Consider the following 18273-nt stretch of genomic DNA (forward strand, 5'->3'; position numbering starts at 1 on the left):
GCCAATTGTTCGGCAAATTAATTCCAGGCACATTGAACGTCCCATATACATCGTCTCCCTCAGTGTGACCTCAGTGACCTCTGTTTAAATATGCCACTCAGCTAAAATCTCAGACTGCACAGTGTTTTTCAAAATGAAAATCCTTGTCACACACAGGAGCACAATATAAGTGCCCCAATAGCTCTACAATGAGACAGATGCTTTGTTGTTCAACTGATTTTATTTCTTTTTCTGTATATCAAAGAAAGCATAATGGAGACCAAACACAAAAAAGGCAGGTACAAGTGAGGAGGAAAAAAATAAGCTTAATCAAAAATCTAACGATTCATAACAACACTGCCACTATTATTGTTCAATATTCATAGGAATACCATACTGTTTTTGAGCAGAGAGGTGGCAATTAAAACCATTATGGATCAATAATCAAAAACAGTGATGAGTAGTAATGATAAATCGTATAAGTAGTAGTACAGTTATAACAATAGTGATAATCAAAGTGACAATGAAACATAAGGGAATAAAAAGCAGATCTCCATAAAAACCTATCTAGTTTGGACAGTGCAACACCGTGTGTGTGTGTGTGTGCGTGTATAATCCCAGTCTTGAAGTTAAAGCACTCCAGTCCTTGCTTTACACACAAGATACAGTTTCCAACAGGAGTACAAATTATTACTCATGAAAAGGACATTGTAACCCTCCTCATTTCAAAAACCACACCAAGTGACTCTTCTTGTTGTGTTAATGGCTGTGTTCATTTGAAATGTCTGTAGCTTGTGCAAAAATTGTGGACTAGTGCAAGTGTCAAGCCGTGGGATGTCCTTTACAGTTTGCATTTACGAACACCTCTCCTGCTCTCTGTCGACCTCAAGATTGCTTTTTGGTTTTTGAATGACAGAAAGCAAAGGGAGGATTACTTTGGAATATCAGTTATTTTTAATATATTTCTTTACAAAAGTTTGTTTTAGTTTTGCATTTTGTTAAAACTATCAATAGTAACATTATTATACAACTTAAATTGAAGGAAAACATCTTTAGTATGTTATGTGTCCTTCAACACAGCACCATCTTATTAGCTCTCAGTCAACACATTTAATGTTTCCCAATTTGCTTCCAAGATTTGAGTATCCATTAGTCCCTTGAGGATACTGGTAATAACCAACTTTCTCCCTTGTCATAGTTTCCAGACATTAGATCTCATTTCACAGCACATACATTACCAGAACTAGTAACTCTGTATCAAAACTGAACAAAACGAGGGGGAAAAGTACAGGGAACAGCCCATTTCAAGCCCTGTTCTCTTCATATTTCTAGAGGCTTTGCTTTTGACCTAAATAAACATCTGTTACACCAGTCTTTAATTGCTTCTATTGTCATTTGTATAAATATTGAAGTAAATAAAACTGAGTACTTAACTTTCTTGTCTTATGCACAGTATTCGTGGCAAAGGAAACTGTAGGTTTAAAAAAAAAAAAAAAAAAAAAAAGACTAAAATAAAATTCACTCTGACCCTGTGCCAGGTGTGGATGAAATCAATACACTCACAATACAGGAGGATCACCTGGGCTTAAATTTTTATACCTGGTGGTGTTTCTTCTTATTAAGGCTGTCATATTTCTTACACACCTCCAGAGAGAGAAAACTTTTATCCTCCGACAGGTTTGAAGAGCCACTTTTCAAAATGAGTTATACACCATTTGGAGGGAAAGCGAAATCCACAGGATAAAAGAAATGTTTTTTAAAAACCGTGATAGTTGACAATTATAGTCCTTGGCCAAGAGATTGCTGAAAACATTACAGAAAGGATTTGCTAAAATCTAGATACAGAATATGACATTCAGATATTTCCCCCAAAGATGGCTATAAAAGCATTTTGTAACAGAGCTCTTATTCATTTATATACCCCGGTCTGCTTGTTGCACAATATTATGCTCACACCTAAAGCATGTTTCAATAGACTAGCAAAAATCAATTTATTTCACGTGATTTATATTAAGGCATCCAACATGCATTTCATGTATCTTTCCATAAAGACACTTGCATTAGAATGCTAAAAAACATTTCAAACAATGTAAAATGTGTCAAAGTGCGGTATGCCAAGATCAGACTTTCCTAAGCCTCTCTTTTTGCCCTGTCTATTTGGATTGTCATGAAAACTATGAGCATGTAAATGGGGACAAATCAACAGCCCTATTCTCTCAAAAGTACCTCTTTTTATATCCCAAATGAGTGGACACAACACTCTTCAGATCACACTCCCATAGCAAATAAAAAGGTGACAGTCAATAGCAGTTCTTCCTCTCCCAATGGTTCTGTCCAGTTATCTTTTATCCAAGCAAACTTTGCCCTAAAAGTGAAAGTAGGCATGAGAAAAAACAATTCCACAGGAGCAAACTGGGTGATACCAATGTGAGCATTGTATGTTATTATCCCAAAAAGGGTTTCCGGGTCTACCGTCAAACGGCCACTTCCAAAGAGGAAACACTTTTGCATCTGTCTTTAGGGTAGGACAGTTCAAGCATGGCAAGTTGATTGCCTTTACAAATTATAGGAAGGTCATTGTAGTAAGTTAATATATAACCACAGGCTTAGGACCAAAATGTTTGGGTATGTGTGTGGACTGAGGGAGACTTGAGATGTGTTCATCACTTATCAAACGGCAACTGAAAAAGTGTGAAGAAGCAGCATGGAAATAGTCTGCTGTTGTTTTGGAATCCAGGGGAACTCTATAGTTTAACGGATTTCGAGTCAGTGGAAGTTGAGCAAAGGATTGCGGGTGCAGGGGGAGCCAACTTCAAAAACTAAAGAATATTAGCTTTTGAGGGTTAGTGCTCAAATTTGTTTATTAAAATCTGAGGAGCCCAAATGGGTCCAAGATAGTCAGTGTGCAGACCAATCCTGATCTGAGTCTTTAACTGTTGCTGATGGCCATCGGTGGAGGCGACTCAATCTCCCCTCCAGACCCAGAACTGGTTACTGGAGTAGAATGAGGGACTTGTGAGCCTGCCACGGCACTGCCAGGGCCGCTGTTACCGGTTCCATTCTTGTTGACGAGCGTGGTCGGTTGGCCAAAGTTAGTGGTTCTCAGGGTTGCAAGATGACGTGGGGAGAAGACGTGGGCCCTCGCCGCCGCCCGGGATTCAAAGGAGACATTACAGGCATCACAGCGGCCTGTCAGGGTCTCCTTTGGCACTGGCTGGCCAGCTACTGGGGAAGCTGGAGGTTCAGTAACTGTCAGTTGAACAGGTTTGGGCAAGATAGGCCGATTAGCTTTGAGAGCGTTGTACTGCAGGTAGGTTCCTGAGCTCATGTCCACCTTCCCATCTGACAAAGGATACTGGAAATTGGAAGATGGGGTGGATAGCAAGGGCAAGAGAAAGAGATAGAGAATGGGTTTAATGTCATATAATTTTAAGTCTAAATTTAGTTAGATTTTAGTCAACCATCTGACTAATAATCAATCCCTCTATATGATTGCTATATGCACTTGTTAATAATACTTAAATAAAGCAAAATGTCTCTTTGAGAAACACTGACTATTGAATACAGAGCAATTCTACTACTCCAATCAATATATACTATTGTCACAGCGATGCCATACACTATGGTAAAAGTGCTATATTGTCAACAGCAGTGTTTTCAGGGCAGAGACACATTTAGCTTTCAAAGGAATAAGAATCTCTTTAATGCAGCAGTGCTGAGCACTACAGCTGAAATCTATTTCAAAGTATTAATAGGAATTTTTGTCACAGACTGGCAAATGCATGCTAAGTTCCATCTGAAAATGAATTGGAAAAAAAAAATCTAATTAATAACCGTAGATGCTTTTTGATCTTAGTTTGAAATCACATTTAATTTCCTCCACAATACTACATTGAAAGTCAGTACACAACATAGAATATAGGTGATCACAACCACAACAAATGAAGGTTCCTCTTCTGAGTGACCTACCTTGCCTGACCTTTACCTGCTTGTTACTATATATACACAGTCATTTTATTTATACCAAAATTTTCAAGGAATTCTGTACTAGGGCCTGACCAATTTATCGGTCGGCTGATATTAGGCATATTCCAAACTATCAGTATTGGCATTTATAATGGTCGATAAATTAATATTAAAAAAATGTGATAAAAACGGACAAAACACCCTCAACCATGTAATGAGTGTTGGCAAATCCTGTAATATATTTTGATGTTCCTCTGTTCTGTTGTGACAATAAAACAAGTTTATTTTTAAACTGCATTATCATATTAATTCAGTGAGGACTCAAATAACGACAAATAACTTGTGTTACAGAAATCTGTTTATGTTTTGTTACGAGACCGATATATCAGAATGTCGTATTTCAACAATCAGCCTTAAAAATCCATATCGAACAGGCTCTATTGTGTAGAGTAGGACTTCTAGCCAGCTTACCATTTTCTCTTGCTGCAGCCTCCAGCGCTTCTCCTTGGCTCTGGTGTTTTGGAACCAGATCTGCACCACCTTGAGTGGCAGGTTGAGCTCGGTGCCAATTGCCTCGCACTCCATGGCATTAGGGTGGGCACAGGTCTCATAACAGGACTGCAGAATGGACAGCTGTAGGCAGGACAAGTGTGTGCGTGGCCTGCGACTTGATGAGTGGGGCAAGAAACTGCTTTCTGTTGGGCTTGATTTAGCTACGACCGGGGTGGAGGGGCTGGCCACTTTGGCAGAGCTTGGGGTGTTTGGGCTCACTGGCGCAATGCTTGGTGTTGGAGGAGGGGGGATGGTACGAGGAGGTGCATGTGTGGGTAAAGCCAGTTGTTCTCTTGATAGGGTGTTTATCTTAATGGGGACTTTGGGGGTCCAGTAGTTGAGCCCATTCTGTTTTTGTGGCAGCACTGTTGTGGCAGGAGGCCTGTTATTAATGGGAGTCGTGGGTAGCTTGGGCACCATGCGGTTAGTGGTCCCTGGTCCAGAACCCACCTCATTTTCGTTGTCCTTCTCCTCATCAGTCTTTTCTTCCTCGCTCTCCTCTTCTAACTTTCGTTTTTGGGCCGGTCGGGGGGCAATGGGGATTGGTTCCTTGGGTGGTGCTAAGAGGACAGGCGTGTTGACTTTGGGTGCAACTTTGACCATAGTGACATTGCTGGTGGTTTCGAGCTTGGTCTTTGGCACTGCAGAAGCACTGCTGCTCACAGCAGAGACTGCGGTCGAGGAAACAACCTCCTTGGGCTTGATCGGAACAGGGGTAATTTTTTTCACCAAAGCAGGTTTGCCCAGCTCCTTGACAGGCTCTCTCTCTGTCTTAATGAGGGTGCGCACAATAGGAGTAGTTGTGATGCACCCAGTATTATTTGTAGGAGGCTTGTTGGAGAATATGGGTTTGGAAAGAGGCCAGGTAAATTTGATGAGAGGTTTGCCAACGGCTGCCAGGGTCCCGTCACTGATGAATCGGACCTCACCCTTCCGTTCCCTCGCCCTCATGTTCTGGAACCAAATCTGAACAACTTTCTTTGGAAGGTGGACCCACTCCGATATCTGTTCAAACTCGTGTTTCCCAGGGTTTGGGTCTTTGAAATAGCAGCCATATAGAATGTCAAGTTGTTCAGCTTGAATGATGGTCCTTGAACGGCGCATATCCCGATATCTTTTTCCTTTGGACTTCCTCTGATGCTGCTCCTGCTCCTTTTCCTTATCTCTCTCCTTCTCTCGCTCCCTTTCCAATAGTGTGGCATTCATCTTCTCTGCCGCCCTCATGTATATACTAGACTTTGTCATGTTACTGCAGTTGACCAGACTCATACTGCTGTTGGAAGAGGACATGGAAGTAACAGGCTCAGGCTTCACTTGGACAACTACAAGACCTTTAGATGTGGGCCTCAGGCCAAGCCCATCCAGCAGCTGTCCCTTCTGTGCTGCAATTTTATCAGCCAGAGATGATGATGCCGAAGTAGCAGATTTTGAATTATTTTTCCCCATGCTGAGATCTAGAGCAGACTCGCAGTCGCCCCCATTTGACAGGTAATGAGAAATTTGGTTGTGGGAGGAGAGAGACTGCGAGAGAAGAGAGCTGGAGAAGCGTGTGATAGTTGGTGGATTAGGAAAAACTGGTAACTTGCTCCCATCTCCAATCACTGAAGGAGTAAGGGAGAGGACATAGGGACTGAGGAACTGAGTAGAAAAGGGAGCGATGGACAGGGGAAGTGAGTGGAGGGCACTGGTTGGAATCTCATGGTGGTCCAAAACATGGGACAGTGAGCTTGGAGGATCCCCTTGAGCCTCCAATTCTAGATCCACGTCTGGGTCCTGTCTCTCCTTCTTCACGTCCACCTCATCCCGGTCAAACTCCCCCTTTCGTTTTTTCCTCTTTGCCCTCTGACCACCTCCGCCCTCCTCATCCTCATACTCATCCTCTGCATCAGATAGAAACACAGTTGTGGAGCGCAAGACCTTTCCTCCAACTGACCCCTTATCACCATGGACCTCCCACTGTGCTTCATCTTTTGCAGGACTCTCAGGACCACCCCTCAATGACCCATTCTGACTTTCCTCATCAGAAACAATGACAGAGGTGTATACCTCATTTTCTGAGTCAGAAGTAAGACAGGAATCTCCCTGCCCCTCCCTTCCCAAATCTCTCTGTCTATGTTTCCCTCTCGTACTGGACAAATCTATTGCCTGACTACCTGAAGCTTCAGCATCATCCTCACCTTCTGCTATAATTAGTGAGCTTTCCTCATCATCATAGTCATTGTCAGAACCTTGGGCATGCCTTGGAAATCCTACTAAGCCTTGCAGATGATCCAACTCTGTCGCCCTCTGCCTCTGTTTTGCATGTCTGGCTTGGCTCAACCATCTGCGTACCTCTTCCTCAGAAAGCCCCACCTCTCTGCCCAGCGCCTCACAGTCCTCATGGGGAGGACTTGCAGCATCAGCCTCACTACGAGACTCAAAGAACGCCCAGAGAACCTCCGATTGGAACTCTGACAGCACTAGAAGGTCTGGGTGAATAGATCCCATTGAAGTACAATGGGGTCGAGTTTGGTTGTTAGTTAAGGCATTTGTACTCGGGCTGGATTTTGGGGTGCCAAGAGAGCCACAAGGGCTCATGCCCGTTTGTGATTTTTGAGGGGTAGAATCAGGGCTAAGTGTAAGGTTTAAATTTACAGGGCTGAGGCTCGCATTGCTTGGAACAGATGCAGAAGGCGAGAGGTTCTTATTGCGGAGGCTCTTCTCTGTGCCCGCTGGGGAGAGATTGAGGCTAGCTGCTTTATCACCTTCCAGGTCCAACTGATTAGTCGAGCTTTCTCCATCTGTTGTGCTATCTCTATGTGCCTTCTCATTGTCTTCGTTATTCCCAACCTTCACTTTGCTTTCTATATTAGGACACTGTGCAGATTCTTTACTGTTCTCTTCCTTAAGTTTCTCTGATTTAATGTTCTCTGTAGTACAGTTGTTCCTGTCATTATTCTGATCCGAGACCTTCTCTTTAACTGTCTCCTCACTGTCCTGCTTTTCTTTATCGCTCCCACCCTTTATAGCCAGTGTTTGCTCTTCTGTGCAGGGCTGCACATTTGTTGAAACCCCTGCAGAGGGCCACTGGCTCTGTAAGTTGTTTAGTCTTTGGGTTAGGAGAGCTTGCTGGGCTGTGGTGAGACCTACGAATGGCACACACTGGGTAAGGAGCTGGCCTTGCTGGTTCTCTTGGTGCTGCTGGGTTTGGGCTTGGAGCCCATTCAAGATCAAGGGCATGACCATTTGAGGCTGAGGCACGAGCTGAGGCACGGCAGCACCAGGAGCAGAACCGGCCGTGAATAAGGAGGGGAGGAGGGAGTGTGAGAGGGTGTTGGGACTAGATGTTAGCAGGGTCAGAAAGGCTGAGACCGCCTGTGCTGAAGCCACAGGGGAGGTGAGCAGGGAGGGAGCCACTTGTGAAGTCTGAATCTGCTCTCCGTCTTTTGTAGTAGTCACCATCAACGTCCCAGGAGCAGCACAGTTGGTGGTGGTAACCAACTGACTGGTCCCACTTCCAGATGTGGTCACCACAGTGTTCGAAACAGTGGTGGTGCTGCCTCCCAAACTAGCAGTGGCCACTGCGCTGTTTGCAGCATTTGCAACAATTCCAGCATTTCTGCTGCGAGACTGGTGCAAGACAGATTTCATATGGCTCTCAAGGGTGATGGCATGATTGTAAGAGACTCGACAAACAGCACACTGGTAGGGTTTGTTTGATATATATGGCCGAGACAGGACAGGAACTGAGGGAGTTTGGGGATCAGTTTCCCCCGCTTGTTTTGCAGAGCCTGTTGTCATCCTCTGAATATGGGATGCTGAGTTGTAATGAACGCTCAGGGCAGTTCTGCTAGGAAAAGTTTCCAGGCAGGCATTGCATTTGAACGACCGGGTGTTATTTTCAGCTGGCACACCATTTTTACCAACTGACTTTTCACTGGCGTCTGGGATTTCTGTGTTTTCAGTTGCATTTTGCTGTTTGGCTCCTGTGAGTTGATTTCCCTCCTTTTCTGGCTCTGGCTCAGCTTCACCTCCCTCCTGTTCCATTATGCTCTCTTCCTCCATCTCTTTGTCTCCAAGCGTCAGGGTAGCGTCTGAACTCTCACTAGATTGGCAGGGGTCTGATCTGACGTCTTCAGTAGGCTTCAGTAGTGAAGATTCCAGATCTGATAAAATCAATACACATGTTTAACTTTTATGTTGTAATACAAGAAGTACAAACTTATATCAGAAGCATACATTTGCACATTCTACCAGTTTAATGGCTCCCTCAAACTTCTTACCCATCTGCATCCATCCAACACACATTAGGGATCAATTTTTTTAAAACTATAAATTCATTTCTTTGAATCCTCTTAAAAAAGCGTTCTCAGTGTTGATTGGCTTTTAAAATGTGTACAACACCATTTTAGTAAAATAAATCATGTTTGGCTGGCTGAAAAAAAAGGTTGGTAATTACACATTTAATATATGTCACTATAAGATTGAAGAACAATGTGTGTTTAAATACAGTATTTTCAATTTTAAAAAAACAACAAGATTTCCAAACTCACCTGCAGACTTTAGAGCACCTTTTTCCTGTTTCACTGCAATGGCAGCCTGTTTTAGACCGGCCTGTTAAAAGAAATGAAAGGAGAAGTCAGATAAATTTCCATTGCAAACTAAACTCTCCAACAGTTCCTTTCAGATGAGCTGAATGCTGTGTCGCTTTGGAGCAGCACAACATTTGGGCGTGACACATAGATGTGTGGTTATATTACACATAGCAACCCAGGCTAGCCTTTAATTTGCAAATTACCCTGAAGGCATAAATTAAGCTATCTTTGATCAATTCATCCACCAATAAAATTCCCTCTTTCTTAACACTTTACATACTAAATTGTCACGGATCCATTACAAATGGTGTATTCACTGAGTGGTCACTTTGATGTCTCCTCAGCAAATACTTTTATATTTACATATCTGTTACCTGGTTATTCCATAACAATGAAAAATTCAAACTGTCCAAATCATTAACAACAATACTATAGTGCTGGATTAATTTCCACAAAAGTGATGAAAACAGAAAACACCCTGCACAATCAACTGACTAATAATACTAGTAATTACTAATGTAAACAATGTTATCCAGTAAATACCCTCTAAAAAGGTGTTATTCTTTGGATAAGGTTGTTATCAAGAAATGTATGAGACCATTTATGTTTACATAGGAGTATTAACATTATTTCCTTATTACATTACGTAGTTACATATAAAACTGTCAGGATTAACATTTGTGTTTAATGAAACGTCCCAAGGTATATACTGTGAAACCTGACTAACTTTTTTTGCATAGGTAACCAAACCAGTGGATTGATACAAGTTATCCATCTCAGGGTTTCCCTATACATACATACATACAATCATATATACACACAGGCTGGACAAAGCAACCATAGGTGTGACTGGCAAAGGAAAGAGAAGCAGGAAAATATATGGCTCCACTATGTCTCTCTTTACATTTATTTTGTCCCGTTGCTGGTTTCAGCTAAGAAAGAAATAGTTCGTCCCACCTGTCCAAAATTCTTAGAACACAGTGTTTCCCCTAGATTTTTTGTAGCATTGGTGCTCTGAGTTGGGAACCTAGCAACACCAGGGGGGTCTGGGGGCAAGCCCCCCTGGAAGAAAATTTGGAAAAATAACCCTTTAAAATGGTGACTACTGGTGAAATTTTTGAAAAAAAAAAAAAAAAAAACATTTTCAGAATTTCATAATTATAATCTAAGACATGGGACAAAATAGTGCAGAAGTTGCCGCTTAAAAAAATATGTGAACCTCTTGAGCATTAAAGAACTTTTTTACCATTAATTTCTTTATCATTATATATTTTTGTGGAAACAGAATCTGTTGGGCCACATGACATGGAAGATACTGAAAAAACTGCAATTATTTTGTATTAATACTTTTATGCTAAGTAACTTAATGACGGTCCCTAAATCAGTCTCCAGCAGTGAGCTAACCGGCCTCTGGCTGCTAACACTGGGCGAACCTCAGTAAAGTCGTGGCTGGACCGGAGTGAATATCCCCCAAATATCCAACCTAAAACTAACTTCACCCCAGGGATAATGAGGATTTCAGTCACTCAACTTAAACAGTGACTTGTAGAAATTATACAAATGGCAGTAATGACAATAATCAATTTTGCCCGTGAGATTAAACCTACAAAAATCTTTTTTTTTTTTCTTGCGGTGGCGGTGCTGAAAATCCAGCAACAGAATGCATATAGGGGAAACAATGACACATCAGATAACCTTCCGCACAGATTGCAGGCTCTTTGACAGCACTGGCTGGTCATTATGTTTACCAATACTCGACACGTGCCTCATGCAATCCGGCGGTCCACCCCCCCACCAAAAAAAAAGAAAAGTAAAAAAAAGGATGTGCATGTTTACAAGAGCCTCATTTTCAGTGAAGAAAAACTGGATTTCCGGATGTATCTAGAAGAATCACACCCCTGAAAGCAACAGAAACGACGTATAATACTATAACTCAAGCAGTTCAGAGATCACCTCTAAGGCCAGCCAAGCTGAACCAACATCTTGAAAGAGTCACAAGATTCATCAAATGTATATTTAGAGCAGAGCTACTGCATTACAAGATGTTTGATGTAAGCCCAACCCCTGTATGTCAGCCAGCAACAAGTGGGCTCATTAAACATCATGCACATAATTAAAGTACCACCCAAAGTAATCAGATCATATCCTTAAGAGAGTTTAACCTGTGTGGGGAAAACCCAAATGCATGCTGGTACACAGATTATGACAATGACAATCTTCCACATTTTTAACCATACTTACGATGTCGAGCAGTTTGTCGACACAAGATGGAAGTACGCTGTGTTGCTCAGTGAGATGTAGAGACAGGGAGGATCTGTCACTTTGTCTTGTTTGGCACAGGGGGCACAGCCATTCTGCCACCCCATTGCTCTCACTGCTCACTGTCTCTCCAGACTCCTCCTAACGACACAAAAGGATGTTAGAGAATCCTACTCCCTGAAGCCGCAATTATTTATCACAAATTCTAAAGCATTTCCTCGAAAGAAGAAGGGAAAATTGTGATGTGAACACTGGCGCCCACCAATACAAAAGCATATTTTTACTTGTTGGTTATGCACCTTAGCTTGGTAAATGGCGTTGCTGTATTTAACAATTTGAACTCACAATCAGAGGCCAGTTACCATATTCTTCAGTCAGCACATGGTGTCCTTATGATGCTTTAATGGTAAAACTGATCCTAGATTAGCATGTCATTCTTTGAAGATTAAATCGTGACATCTTTACTCCATCAACTAGGGAAGTTCCCAACATTTTGTTTTCAATGGCTGTATCAACTTACACAAACATGCATTTATTTAGATAATACCTTTGTAATGTAAATGATTATCCATCTAATGTTTTCATTACATTTTAAACTGCACTCTCCAGATAGGTTCTAGATAAAAGATCCATTGTTTCATACCACTTTGCATTCAAGCCAACTTTCGACAGGCTGATCTGATATCACATGTGCACATTAAATATATCAAATGCATATTTACACCTAATTATAAATAAGCACTACTTAATTTACAATGACTGCATTGTCTCTGGAAGCCACTGATTTCCCTCCAGTTTTGACCAACAGCAGGAACATTAAATATGATCTGAGCTCATGCTGCATGTGCCCAAGACGCATGATCAAGTAACTATTAGTCCCATGTTTTCAGGAAGTCCAACAAAAGACCTCTAGTCTGGATTTTATTTATTTAGCACGCAGCGGCAAGCATTCATAAACCAAGATGCGACCAGCACAGCAATCCGTGCCCATGAGGAGAAATACCAACACAGCTACAATCCTCACTTCCTCGTCATGCCAATTAGCAAGCTAGCAGGGTAATATGACCAGATAATATTTCGACAAGTCTAAATCTGCACTGTATATCATGTTTAAAGCCTACTCGTCACGAGTTTCATAATTAAGGACCGAGACATGACTAAATTGATGTTTCTCTTCTCGTAGTTGGCTAATTAACGGGAGGTCTAATTAGCTATGCCGAGCAGAGATGAATCAATTAGCTAGCAAGCTAGGTTGAGAAGCCCCCCTGTAACGTCGCATTACAGTCGTGTTTCTGGAAATGCTGGTTAGCTGTTAGTTTGTTGAAAATAATCCCGCAGTGATAACTACTCACTTCTCTCAAACTGCAAAAGACAGGGCAGGCGTCAGCATAATCTCGTTGCTAGCTCTCGGTTACAGCTGGACGGTCATTACATTAATAAACACAAAAAAAAAACGGAGGGGGGGGGGGGCTGAGCTAATAACAGTCGTGTCACTTCGCTAGCTAGCCTGTTAGCAGGCAGAGATAATTAACCGCTCCTCAAACTGTCTCCAACTGGCACGTCTCCGCTCCCCACAAACTCTGCCTGGTCCAGGTGGGAACTGCAGCTCCGGTACACCGACCGAGTTCAGCCAGGATAGAAAACACACTCGCTAGGCTTCCGATCAAAAACCTCGGCCTCGAGTTATTTCCTTACCCCTCTGATTGTGGGCTGCCAATCGGGCATCTAGTGTTGCACCGCCCGCCGCCTGCTGCTCAACAGCGCAAATTGAGGCCTAGCCGGACTAAAGCCATTTAATTAATGAACGTGGGCTCCGTTTACAGATGTGTTAGAAAACACTCGCACCCCCTCCTCCCTCGCCGCCCAGCAGACCCCCTTTTGACGCGTCCTAGCGCTCAAATCCATACCTTAAACACTCACGGTGCAACACATGGCCATTTAAACTATCATTTTAACAGCTTCCAGCCGTAATTGGCGACGGGATTAAACGCAAAAAAGCGACTTGAAGCGGAGTACGTGCGCCGCGGTCGCCTCGACGATGGGGGTGGTGTAGGGAGAGCAGGCGAGAGAGACGAGAGAGGCAGAAAAAAAGTTTGGGATTTAATGTTGGATTTCTATAAGGGATCGGATTAGTATGTGGCACAATCCGTCGTTCGCTCGATCTTCTACCAGTCGCAGGCCACTCTCGACGCTCGAATCGGCACAATTAACCGATCGCGGATGACGTTTAATTAAGTTCGGGAGCAATTAGCTAATGCGTTTTTACCTGCATGGTCGCCGCTCCAGCACGCACACACACACACGCTTCCTCCGTGGCTCCTCAGAAGTGAAAAGTTTTCTTGCCTGCCCTCCCTCCCTCTCTCTCTCTCTCTCTCTCTCTCTCTCTCACTCCCTCTCTCTCTCCCCTCTCTCCTGTTCTCCCCCTCCCTTCATTCGCCCTATCCCTCTCTCCTTCCCCTCTTCCCTTCCCTCTAGTAAACAGACCACAGCTCCCCCCAAGGCTGATTGCTGACATTCAGAAGGGACAGACACGGCTATCAAATCCCTTATGTAACCCCGCACATATTAGACATTATTAATGTATGTCGCAACGCCGATTACTTATTGAGCGATATAGATAATGGGAGTGTGTGGGAGAGAGAGAGAGAAGGGGGGGAAAAAGACACGACAGATGATGTTCTCAAAGAAGTATGTATGCCGATGCCTGGATTACACGGAATCCCCTTTAATATGAAACCCTCCCTCGTTTTTCACATTAAAGGTGAATAAGAAATGAGTCCCCATTCTGCCAACTTGGATTGTCACAAAGAGTGTGACGAGTTAATTAAGGCTGAATGACAGCGATGTGAGCGCGGAGGCTCCGCTCGGCGCCGCCCGCGTTAGATTATGACATGTTTTCAATCAGATGATAGGTGTGGCGCATATCAACAGTCGAGTATGTGGAATAAATATTTATGAAGCGGAGGGGATTAAAACTGCACCATCTGCATGCCCCTGCGTTCCTGGGACAGGAAGTGATGTCCCTGAATACACTCATAGGTGTCTCCGACCGCGCCTGTGCAAAATAAAACTTCGCTGACGTGTGGGGGCTGCCCGGCTTCATCTGTCGCCCGGTTTTTCACGCCGAATTGTTTGGAACGAGGGACTTGATATGTGAAGGTGTGTTAGAGTGCAGTTCGCAGCGTGGGTGTCGTTTTTTTGAAAGGCTCCGGTTTAGTTGGGGGATTTTTTTACTTGAACTTCGTGCAGCCTTTGATTATGCAGCAGTAGCTAAGGGCTGAGTGGCTCGACTCTGATTTTAATGACACAGGTGCGGCTGGGAGAGCTACTGCTGTATTACTTCATAATAACAGAGCCGGTACAACAATAACAGTTCAGTTTTGAGCATTTAAAGACAGTATTCATAAAAATGATGATAACACCAAACGGAATTACCATGAAATTTACTACCAGGCTGAAATTTTGAGAAGCCTGAGCAAGTAGGTTAAATGCAGCAGTGGGAAGAGTGAGCAGATTTGTACTGTTACAGAGCAAAAGTCGTGCATTCGAGATTTTACACCAGTAAATGTACTGAATAAGGTTACATTTTTATAATCATGAAGAACCATAATTATGATGGTGATGATGATGATGATTGTTGTTGTATAAGATCGTTATTTCCAGTGCACTACTGTGTAAACTCTTTTTGAACATAGCAGATTGATGTTAAGCTAATTAATTATGTGATGTGTATACCTTTTAATATAGTTTTAATAATATTGGATTGTATTTTGTATATTTAAATGTTGAATGTTATATGCCAAAGAGGCGCTATGTCGTTTTGGAGGGGAAATCCGAACAAAAAAATTTAGCATGTACAGTGCCAATGAGGTAATTATACAATCTTGATTTTTTATTTTATTTTATTTATTTTTTTTAAATCTTCTATAACTGAATAAAGAAGCTGTTCTCAGAGGGAAATAAGGTCCCAAGAACACTGTTAGAAGCTAGGAAGGGGGCAGGGTCCGCCACATGTAAACAAAGAAATTCAGTATGAAATTGTGTTGCCTTTTCAAGGTCAGCTTGTTTGTTCAGTTTATTTAGTTGTGGAAACCAAAAGAATGTGTTTATTTAGTTTATGAAAAAAAAAACAGTCAATGAAAATCTTTTTCTTCTGATTCAGAATGTTTCCTCAAAACTACATAAAGTATCATAAAAGGGATGTACTCAAAATTGTTCATCCATACTGTCTTCATACTTGTTTTTGCTGTGCTATGGACCTCCCTCTGTGCCCTTAATAAAGTTATCATCTTATCATATCTTATCATATTTTGATTTGATGTTTGAGTGATCACTGTTAAGGATCACTGTAAGGGCTAGGAATAAATACTGTGTTTGTGTTTAATTAACATCAAAATAAACCCTATGAATGTAGCTGGATCAGTGAACATTCAGTATTGTTGGTGTTGATCTCTGTTGGTGTCATTTCAGATGAGTGTGGAGGTGGAAAGGAAGTTTTTATGCAGCGCCGACACTCTGAAAACACTGGAGGAGATTGGGGGTAAGTGCTTCATTTGCCTTCCACACATTCACGCATGGGTAAATTTAGAATTGAGACATTTAGCTGATGCTGTGATCCGCGTCAGCTCACAAATGGTCACTGAAGGACTTCTACAACATTTAATGACACTAATTGCTGCGATTGGTTTTGTAACTGTAGTGACACTGGCCATCTGTCTCTTGTTAATAATGAAGTTAAATTATCTGTGTCAGCCTCGTTAGTTTTTTATATTTATTTACCAATTTGTGAAATCATCCGTCTCTCTTCCTCCCACTTTTTCTTTTTCTTCTTTTTTTTTTTTTTACCCAGCAGCGTGTGTGGGCCAGCGTCAGTTTCATGACCAGTACTTTGACACCCCCAAGTTTGGCCTTACTTTGAGAGACATGTGGCTGCGTAAACGTAAAGGATGCTGGGAGCTCAAGTGCCCAACAACAGTGGACGGGTCAGAGGAGACGAGTGGAGAGAAATCTAAAGCAGCAGCGCTGTGCACTCGCTACAAGGAGATAACCAATCTGCCTGAAATCCAGCTGAGAGTGAAAGAGGTCATAAAAGACGTTTGTGAAGACAGCGTGGCCAGCGCCTCACAGGAGGAAGAGGAGTCTTGGCTGAGCAAAATGAATCTGGTGTGCTTTGCAGAGTTCACAACAGAGCGGCGGTCGTTTACTTTAGAGGAGGGGGGGGTGCAGATCGATCTCGACCAAGCTGACTTTGGTTACCACGTGGGAGAGATAGAGGTCCTGGTTCCGGATGGAGGAGATGTGCAGTCCGCATTGGAGAAGATTGAAAGGACGGCTCAAAAGCTGGGTGAGCTCAAAGCTGTCGAACCCCATTATATATAGCATGTACTCATCAAGTGGGATGTCTACTTGGCATTTTGTGACATGCTTTCCTCAAAAGTCATAGATATTTGTTGTTCTTCCACACAGGTCTGACTGGAGATCAGCGGGTTGAAGGGAAAATGAATGTTTACCTAAGAAGAAAACACCCAGAACACTACGCAAAACTACTGCGAGAACATGTCCTGTAACTAAGATATAGTATATATATCATGATCTGTAACAGTTGCAGCTCAGTAGTTTTCAAGATGTACATTTTATCTTTAAAACTGAGGCTTTATTTTTTAGAAAGTCTAGCTCCATGAAAATATTTAAAACTAACTAATTTCAAAGACCTGGCGCTCTCAAGAGATGAACAGTGGCCTGGTGCTCGATAGCTGTTTTCATCTTCACTTGAACTTTTAGTGTCTGATGAACGACGTGCAATGGTTTTGACAATTTGTATCCTGGAGAGTCTGAAAGAACTGTGAATACTGGAAATAAATGGAGTGCGATACTGTCAATTCACCATTAATAATGACTGTTTTGCTCTGTGTTATTAAAAAGACATATGAGACAATCACAAATGATGAGCAAGCAACCCAAGCACAGAATGAAGGTCCTGTAGCCCAGACACACCAAAGCAACATCAACAAACCAAGTGGGGACAAAGACAGACTGTTGCAGAGCAAAAGACTATTAAATCCAGGTCAAAAAGTGAGAGTGAGTATAGAATGAGCAATACCATAAGAAATAAGGCACAATCTAGTCTTACCAAAGGTGCTTTATTTCTTGGTGCTGTCTCCACTGGAGCCACTCAGTTGATTGCCAGTGTGTGAATGATTAAGGCAGCCTGCTTATTACTTCAAAGCTAAATTTCCCTGAAAAGAAAGAAAATCTAATTTTCTGTTTTCAAAACAAGAGATGTGTTATCATGACAAAAAAAAAAAAAACATCTATTATGGCGAGGACATTATCTTGTTAAAGTGACTAAACCTTTTTTTACAATAACAACAGATGTTTTCTCATCATAATGAAATAAGTTAAAAGCGATGTTAGAAAAGAAATAGATGAGCAAAAGCACTAAATGAACTGTTGAGCAATATACTTTTAATTAATATGCAGACAATTGTCTGCTCTGCAACTTGCAGCACAAATTCTTTCTCCAACATTCCTGCAGTACTGTGGCGACAACAATACCAAGGGAGAGGCTTGAAACAAAGGATGAATCACCACGGTCACGCATCCGTCTTCATCTTCAATTTCAGTCCGTGACCAGTCAGTCGGAGGTGATGGAGGAGGTATCTGAGAGGTTGAAATCAGCCCTTGTCTGGACTGTTCTGCTGGTCTCGTCTCTACTGACCAACACCTGCACCTGTTGTGGGCGGCTTTTTTTGGACACCTGCGATCCACACACGGAACAACAGATTTTATACAGTTTCAAAGAAAGTAATAGAAGGGTTAACGTGTTCAAACAGAGAGGAATCAACAGTCTTTTGAGAGAACACACAAACACCAAGGCTTCTCCTGTATATCAGTCTTTGTTCTGACAGCTGGGTCCCCACAGTCCTGGTCACAGGAAGACTGC

The 18273-nt window shown here is 42.3% G+C and overlaps 2 protein-coding genes across 17 annotated transcripts; one reads left to right on the forward strand and one right to left on the reverse strand.

The window, feature by feature from the left end:
• Positions 1–201: 201 nt before the first annotated feature.
• Positions 202–13754, reverse strand: zfhx2 (zinc finger homeobox 2). 2 transcript variants are annotated; one of them, XM_037079087.1, is made up of 5 exons: positions 13597–13754; positions 11313–11471; positions 9030–9090; positions 4417–8642; positions 202–3334 (listed from the first exon to the last, which is right to left on the reverse strand). In XM_037079087.1, exons 1-5 carry the CDS (start codon positions 13600–13602, stop codon positions 2909–2911), a joined length of 4878 nt encoding a protein of 1625 aa, XP_036934982.1. In that variant the 5' UTR covers positions 13603–13754; the 3' UTR covers positions 202–2908. The 2 variants fall into 2 exon arrangements, with proteins under 2 accessions (XP_036934982.1, XP_036934981.1); XM_037079086.1 differs by lacking the exon at positions 13597–13754 and adding an exon at positions 13026–13190.
• Positions 11506–17209, forward strand: thtpa (thiamine triphosphatase). Of its 15 annotated transcripts, none has more exons than XM_037079105.1 (4): positions 11506–12386; positions 15801–15870; positions 16183–16674; positions 16797–17209. In XM_037079105.1, exons 2-4 carry the CDS (start codon positions 15801–15803, stop codon positions 16895–16897), a joined length of 663 nt encoding a protein of 220 aa, XP_036935000.1. In that variant the 5' UTR covers positions 11506–12386; the 3' UTR covers positions 16898–17209. The 15 variants fall into 15 exon arrangements, with proteins under 15 accessions (XP_036935000.1, XP_036934993.1, XP_036934995.1 ...); XM_037079098.1 differs by having other exon boundaries at positions 12084–12386; positions 16180–16674; XM_037079100.1 differs by lacking the exon at positions 11506–12386 and adding an exon at positions 12684–12923 and having other exon boundaries at positions 16180–16674.
• Positions 17210–18273: the final 1064 nt, after the last annotated feature.

This window comes from Acanthopagrus latus, chromosome 19 (genome assembly GCF_904848185.1).
Source record: "Acanthopagrus latus isolate v.2019 chromosome 19, fAcaLat1.1, whole genome shotgun sequence".
NCBI lineage: Eukaryota > Metazoa > Chordata > Actinopteri > Spariformes > Sparidae > Acanthopagrus > Acanthopagrus latus.

What these genes read in the sequence shown, in the direction of transcription:
- zfhx2 (XM_037079086.1), bottom strand. Translation starts at nt 13,055, where the DNA reads ATGCCCGATTGGCAGCCCACAATCAGAGGG. An exon ending in GGCAGCCCACAATCAGAGGG is followed by an intron (nt 11,472 to 13,025) that starts GTAAGGAAATAA and finishes TTGTGTCGTTAG; the next exon opens with GAGGAGTCTGGAGAGACAGT. An exon ending in GGCTGCAGCAAGAGAAAATG is followed by an intron (nt 3,335 to 4,416) that starts GTAAGCTGGCTA and finishes TCCAATTTCCAG; the next exon opens with TATCCTTTGTCAGATGGGAA.
- thtpa (XM_037079092.1), top strand. Translation starts at nt 15,120, where the DNA reads ATGTTATATGCCAAAGAGGCGCTATGTCGTTTTGGAGGGGAAATCCGA. An exon ending in GCATGTACAGTGCCAATGAG is followed by an intron (nt 15,201 to 15,800) that starts GTAATTATACAA and finishes GTGTCATTTCAG; the next exon opens with ATGAGTGTGGAGGTGGAAAG. An exon ending in AACACTGGAGGAGATTGGGG is followed by an intron (nt 15,871 to 16,179) that starts GTAAGTGCTTCA and finishes TTTTTTACCCAG; the next exon opens with CAGCGTGTGTGGGCCAGCGT.